Genomic DNA, 7,685 nt, shown 5'->3' on the forward strand with positions numbered 1-7,685 from the left:
ATCATTCCTTAGGCAGATTGTGAGCCTGTGGGCTGGAAACTGTCTTCAAGGATGCTGCTGTCTCTGTCCATCTGTCCTTAATGGGTGTTTTGGACTAACCTTCACTTGTGCCTGGGCTCAGTCTTATTTGCATCTCTATCCTGGAATTGCTGATGCTATGGAGAGGGGATGCCCATCCAAACGTTGTTGAGTGGAGAGACAGTGGGAAGGACGGTGTAGCGAGAAGACTGACACCAAAATAAGGCCCTTTTGCTTTAATAAACCAGGGATCCTAGGTCACTGTTAACCAGAAGTAGTTGCTACCAAAGTTGTTGCTACCGAAGTTGCTGCTACTGAAGTTGCTGCTTCTGATGCTCCTGATGCTCCTGATGCTACTGATGCTTCTGCTGCTTCTGATCCTTGTGTGACTCCTGTAACTGGTGCTCTTGTAGGCTTTGCAGTTCCACCACAGATCGCAGGATGAAGCTCTTGGCCAGACAGAACACAGCACGTTTTTTCTTTGCTGCACATGCCAGTAGGAGGATCTATCGGCACCTCTCCCTTTCTGCAGCTGCTCCTGCACTTTCCAATTTTGTTTCCACACTTTCTCACATACCAATTACCTGCATAAAGGAATTATATAGATCATTGAATCCACAAAAAGATACAAATAACAACAGTTTTTTGAACACTGGTTGTTCAAGTCCTTTACTGGCTGCTTTGTGATATGTTTTCTAATCCTGAAAATCTGCTCTGGGGATTAAATGAGATTTTATAAATATATACATACATAGAATTTTTTATATATGCGTGAGCCTCCTATTTCTGAAATCAAAAGTCTGCATATAAACACTCACCAGGTGTCTATTTCCCATTATTTTAAATGGGAAAATATGTAACACATTATTACTCATGAATGCAAAACCCCTAATCAATTTCATAAAAATGTAACTGGAACACACAAACACCTAAATAGAAGTAAAAAACTATTATTTGAAAATACAAAATGCTCAAATCACTGCTATAATGCTTTGCACTGTTACCCAAACCCATGTGGCTTTTCTTGATGCTTGGTGAGATTTGTATACCATCTTTACATGTTTCTGTGGTCCTACAAATCATACTTGAAATGTAACTCTAGGTTTGTCTTATATATTGTCTTGTGAAATATAAATATAAAATTTTCATACATATCTCTATATAGCTATCTATCTATATATAATATTGAGATATAAATATATTCAGCAAAATTTTGGGAATAAAAAACCAGAAGCTATTCTACTAGAAATATATTCAGTAAGGAGACATTCTTCAGGGTGTGCCTGCATATGTGTACCTCTTACATACACATATAAAAATTCTCTCATCACATGATATGACACATGGAAGGCCATGAAGAGATGGTGGAGCTCTTTCTTACCTTGCTCTATATTGCTTAACATTCCACTATTCAACCAACAAATATATAATGAACGCCTACTATGTCAAGAACTCTGCAAGATGATGGGAATAAAACAATGAATAGGAAGACAAGGTCGGAGAAGCTTACATTGGAGAGGTGGAGAAAAAATAAACAAGTAATGAATAAACAAAATAACTACAGATGATGATAAGTGCAACAAATGAAAAAAATAATGTATTGTAATAGAGTAAGCAAATAGAACAATCATTTTTTGAGTGCTGACTACTACCACTACCATTACCCCTTATCACCTGTTCAATCCTCCTCTGAAGAGTAAATGATATTTTACATACATAATATTTATGTACCCACGTAGATTTATAAATAGATGTATGGGCTTCTCACTCCTAAAATCGGAATTCTACATGGAGTCATTGAGGAAAGTATTCCTCAGGAAATGGCGTTCAAGCTTAGATGTAAAGGATGAAAAGGATGCAGCTTCGTGAAGATCTAGAGGGAGGGCGTACAAAGAAGGAGGAATAGCATATGCGAGAGCCACGAGCAGGAGAAGGACCTGATATTTCTGAAGAACAGAAAGATTGCTTGACTTCTGCTGTTTTCGTGATTTTTCTTACTCTGTCTCCTTTTTTTATTGTTTCGTATCTGCAAGGGCTCTCCATAATGGTCCTGGGCCTTAAACTTCCCCTCCAGCCACTCCCTCCACGATTTTCTTCTTTCTCACTATGCCAAACATCTCCGTGGAGATAATATTCAAATATTTTTCTTCAGCTGGCATAGGTAGATGAAAACCTCAGATCGAGTTTCCTTCCTTTCCATGCTGGCCTTCCTTGGGCCCTGGCGTTTCATTAATTCTTCCTTTCAAAGGGCTGCATTTCTAACGCCTCTGGAGTTTGGATTAGACTTGGATAATCTTACAGAATAATCCTAAATTTCTTGTGTTTATCTAGAAAGGGAACTGAGGAGTTTTTCCAGGGCCTTTTGCTTTAGAAAGGGGACACCATGTGAGTATGTGAGGCATGTCACCAATGTCCCAGAGACAGAGGGAGAAATCATGCAATCTAAACTCATAGAATTTCAAGGATACTGTAGATGGAAACATTGTCTGAGGCAACCATCATACCATCATTAATTTCCTCTTATCCACCATCAATTTGAACAGTTCTGCAAATTCTAGAGAAGGTAAAATACTATCTCCAGAGGCAGGCTGCAGAGTGATTCAGTACACAACTCTCTACCTGTCAGGAAATTCCACCTCAAAAAAGTTGGCTTCTCACTTTGTGCCATATGTAAAATATGGGATGGAGTGTAATGTAAAAAATAGAATTAAAAAAAAAACCTGGTAAGCATGGGAAGATAAACTTTTCTCAAGATGGAGAAGAACTTTCTAAGCTAATGGAAGAATGCAAAGGAAATACATGAAAATTTTGTGCCTCAAATAAATCAATACAATTTTTAGAAATAACCAATATATTTGGCTATATTTTCAAGAAATGTGAAATAGAAAGGCTAGAAATACCAATACACTAATAGTAACACCTGGTAATATGTTAGTTTCCTTAAAGTATACCCTTTGACCAAGCAATGAAACTCCTAAAATTTGCCTATATTATAAGAGAATCTCACAATGATATATTAATAAGGTTGCATAATGTTATTTATAATAGTAACACATTGGAAAAAATAATCCAAACGACACAGTAAGGGACTGTCCAAATTAATATTGGCACAGAAATATGATAGAATAATAAGCATCTATTGCAAATTGTATTTTCAAGGAATATTTAAAGATCTGTGAAAATTTTCCTGATACAATTTTAAGTTAAAAAACGGCAGGTTATAAATTTGTACATTAGTTGGTCGCAATTTTAAAAACTTAAGCAGTGAGGAAATGGTGGCCAATTTCTTTTTTTCTAAAGCACTTTCAGTGTTCCTCCCTTAATTTTGTAAATATAAACTATAGAATTAATTAAAAAGAAGGAAAGCTTACACAAATAGAGCTGAAATCTGACATAGGACTTCTAATAGTCTTGAATCTTTCCCCCATGTAGAGTATTTTTCTTCCCTTTTCCACCTTACAGTCTTATAGATATTTAGAAATAGCCTTCTCTGTCTTAGTTAATCACATCCAAGCACAAAAGAATGAGAGACCTTCTCTGTAAGATCAAGAAAACTGGGAGAAGTGATATTATTGAATTATTACTTCAGGAGGTAATAACTGGTGCCACACAAAGAGAAGTGAGGCAGGGCTGGACTGGGCTAGCCCGAAGTGATGGAACAGAGGGAAGTTTGGAATGTCAGGACCATCTCTGCCTTTGGAGGCAACTTTATAGGATTCTCATTACCTTCTTCCACCTCTAATCATAGGTACTGTTCTGTTGTGAGAGACTTGAGGTCTCTTATCACAGAGGTTCTCTGAAGAAGCAGGGACCCTCAGCCTGTCTCCCAGTGACAGCCCTGTCCCACTCCCATGGATGTTTGCTAATAGGGACTTCATGTGCAGGACCTTGTGCAAGGCCAATGTTTCTTCTTCCCCAAGATTCTGATTACCTGAGATCAACTGGGCCTGGAGCATGAAGAGGGCAAGGGTGAGCAATAGGGACTTCATGGCTTCGAAAGATAGTAGGTGGTGGAGTCTACGGAGTCCAGAATTCTCTTTTCAGTGTGACTCTGAACACAGGTCTTTATGGGCCTCCTAGGTTGGGTTGGGCTCAGCCAGTGGACCAGAAGGAGATAGGATACTGTGCCAAACACAACTTCAGTCCATTGGCCAGCAGCTCTAATTGAGGCATCACTATTCAAGAACCCTGTTCTAGGCATGCCTTGGGCGAAAGAGAAAGACTTGGAAGAAAGGTGAAGTCCTGCTTAAGTGTATGGTAATTTGGAGAGAAAGACACTTACAAGAAGAATTTATGCTGCTCTTCCAAGGCTGGGTACCCCTATTTTTTCATAGTCTCCTGTGTTGGTTTTATCAGACTATTTATCTTACTGCATTGTGACAGTCTTTTCAGCTGTCTCTCTCTCTAAAATACAATGTGTTTTTGAACACTGACTACATATTATTCTTTTTTGTATATTAGTTCTGGGCATAGAGAAGCACCTAAGCAATTGTTTGTTGAATGAAAAAGTTAATAATTTGTTGATAATCTGGCAGTTTAGAAAGTATTTCTTTAAAGAAATCAGTCAGTGATCAAAGATATACGTACAAAGGTATATGTCTTTAAGCCCCCATTTAAGTCCGGCAACAGAGCGTCATGAAATGAGGCGCATTCCTATGATTTAATGCTGTGCATCTGTTAACAAAAGTGCGGCAGGTTTTGTTTTTCTAAACATATTTCTGAGTGAAAAAGCAATATTGTAAGAACAATATGTATAGTGATGATTCTAATTTATGTGAAAAATTTATGCGTGTTATATGTAAGTAAATCTTTCTCTCTCAAAATGTTCATCACGTCTCTCTGACATCCACTCGTTCTTCTCCCCTCAACTCCGTGATACCCAGGCAAGCCTGATCTGCCATTTGTCTCTATAGTTTTGTTTGCATCTTCTAGAATATAATGCGAATGAAGTCATATAGTATGTATCCTTTTTTACCTGGCTTCTTTCATCCAGGGTAATTATTTTGAGTTTTATGCATGTTGTCGTGTGTATCAACAGTTCGTTTCTTTTCATTGCTAATATTCCTTTTTATAGATATATACCAATTTATTTATCCAATTACCTCTTAATGGACATTTCAATTGTTTCCAGATACTAGTATTGGAAAGAAAGTTGCTACTGATCATTTGTGTGCAAGTCTTTGAATGGACAAATGCTTTCATTTCTTTTTGGTAAATACCTAGGCGTGGAATGACTGAGTCACAAGGTAGATGCATGTTTTACTTATTAAGAAACTACCAAATTGTGTTCCAAATAGCTGTACCATTTTATATTCCCACCAGCAACATATGAGCACTCATTTTTCTCCATATCTTTACCAACACTTAGCATATTCAGTTTCTCTTATCTTTTTTTCAGTTTTAGCCATTTAATGAGTGTGAGTGGTATTTCATTGTGATTTTTATATGCATTTTTCTAGTGATAAAAAATATTGATTGTCTTTTCATGTAATATTTACCATTCACATATCTTCGTTGGCGAAGTGTCTGTTTATATTTTTCCCTATATTTTGATTAGGTTTTCATTCTCATTATTTTTAAATTCTAAGTTTCCTTTATATATTCTAGACACAAGAGCTTTGCAGCTATTTCCTCCCAATGTGTGGCTTGTCCTTTCATAATAGTATATTTTAGTGATTATTTTTTATTTTGAAGAAATATAATTTATTAATTTGTTATTTTATAATTGGAGCCTTTTTGTGTTATTGTTAGGAAATTGTTGCTAAGTCCAAGATCACATACATTTATCTACGTTTTCAGAAGAAAACTTATAGAAAGAAGATTTATCTCTTTAACTTAAATCAATGTTCAGTTTTTTAGTTAATTTTTAAAGATTTTATTTATTTATTTTTTAAAGATCTTATTTTTTTCCTTTTTCTCCCCAAAGCCCCCTGGTACATAGTTGTATATTTTTCGTTGTGGGTCCTTCTAGTTGTGGCATGTGGGATGCCGCCTCAGCATGGCCTGATGAGCGGCGCTATGTCGGCGCTCAGGTTCTGAACCGGCAAAACCCTGGGCTGCTGCAGTGGAGCACACCTAACTTAACCACTCCGCCGTGGGGCTGGTCCCTTGAGTTAATTTTTAAACGGTGTGAAGTAAGGGGGCCGGCCAGGTGGCGCAGTGGTTAAGTGCATACTGCATTTTCTTTGTCCGTTTGTCTGTTGATGGACATTTAGGTTGCCTCCACATCTTAGCTATTGTGACTAGTGCTGCAACAAACATAGAAATGCTAACCTATCTTCGAGATCCTGATTTCAGTTCTTTTAAATAAATACCAAGAAGTGGGATTGCTGGAACATATGATAGTTCTCTTTCTATTTTTATGAGGAACATTTGTACTGTTTTCCATAGTGGCTGCATCATTTTGTATTCCCATCAACAGAGTGCAGGAGTTCTAATTTCTGCACATCCTCGCCAACACTTGTCCTTTTTTTTTTTGACAGTAGCCATCCTGACAGGTTTAAGATGATGTGTCACTTTGCTTTTAATTTGCATTCCCTTGATGTTAGTGACATTGAGCATTTTTTCATATACCTGTTGGCTGTTGTATGTATTCTTTGGAGAAATGTCTATTCAAGTTCTTAGCACATTTTAAAATCGAGTCCGTTCTTTTGCTGTTGAGTTGTAGCAGTCCCTCATTTATTTGGAGATTGACTCTTTATTAGGTAGCTGGTTTGCAAATATTTTCTCCCATTCCATAGGTTGCATTTTCACTCTGTTGATTGTTTCCTTTGCTGTGCAGAAGCTTTTTAGTTTGACGTAGTCCAACCTTTCTACTTTTGCTTTTGTTACCTGTATTGTTGGTGTCATATCCATGAAATCATTGCCAAGACCAATGTCTTGAAGAGTTTCTCCATGTTTTCGACCAGGAGTTTTAGAGTTTAGGAGTTTCTGGTCTTATGTTTAAGTTTTTAATCCATTTTGAACTGGTTTTGGTGTATAGTGTAAGATAAGAGTCTAGATTCATTCTTCTGCATGGGGCTATATAGGTTTCACAAATCATTTGTTGAAGATACTATCCTCTCCCCGTGTGTATTCTTGGCACCCTTGCCAAAGATAAGTTGATCATATATGCATGGACTTATTTGTGAACTCTCTCTATCTTTTCCATTTGTCTATATGTCTGTCTTTATGCCAGTACCATACTGTTTTGATTACTGTAGGTTTGTATTATATTTTGAAATCAGGAAATATGACGCCTCCAGCTTTGTTGTTTTTTCTCAAGATTGGTTTGGCTATTTGTGGTCTTTTGTTGGTTCCATGTGAATTTTAGAATTTTTTTCTATTCTGTGAAAATACCATTAAATTTTGATGAAGACTGCATTAAATCTGTAGATTGTTTCGGGCAGTATGGGCATTTTAGCAATATTAATTCTTCCAATCCATGAGCACAAGATGTCTTTCCGTTTGTTTGTGTCTTCTTTAAATTCTGTCATCTATGTTGTTTGTAGTTTTCAGTATACAAGTCTTTCACCTCCTTAGTTAAGCTTACTCCTAAATATTTTATTCTTTTTGGTGCTATTGCAAGTAGGATTGTTTCCTAGTTTCCTTTTCGGATAGTTCATTGTTATTATATAGAAATGAAACTGATTTTTGTATGTTGATTTTGTATTCAGCAACTTTACTGA

At 36.7% G+C, this 7,685-nt stretch overlaps 1 protein-coding gene across 1 annotated transcript; it reads right to left on the reverse strand.

Moving 5' to 3' along the window:
• Window positions 1-239: 239 nt before the first annotated feature.
• DEFB126 (defensin beta 126) lies at window positions 240-4,193 on the reverse strand. Its single transcript, XM_005604741.4, has 2 exons — window positions 3,950-4,193; window positions 240-602 (listed from the first exon to the last, which is right to left on the reverse strand). The coding sequence occupies exons 1-2, from the start codon at window positions 4,005-4,007 to the stop codon at window positions 283-285; spliced, it is 378 nt and encodes a 125-aa protein (XP_005604798.1). The 5' UTR covers window positions 4,008-4,193; the 3' UTR covers window positions 240-282.
• Between the last annotated feature and the right edge of the window lie 3,492 nt (window positions 4,194-7,685).

Source organism: Equus caballus, chromosome 22 (genome assembly GCF_041296265.1).
Source record: "Equus caballus isolate H_3958 breed thoroughbred chromosome 22, TB-T2T, whole genome shotgun sequence".
In the NCBI taxonomy this organism is placed as follows: Eukaryota; Metazoa; Chordata; class Mammalia; order Perissodactyla; family Equidae; genus Equus; species Equus caballus.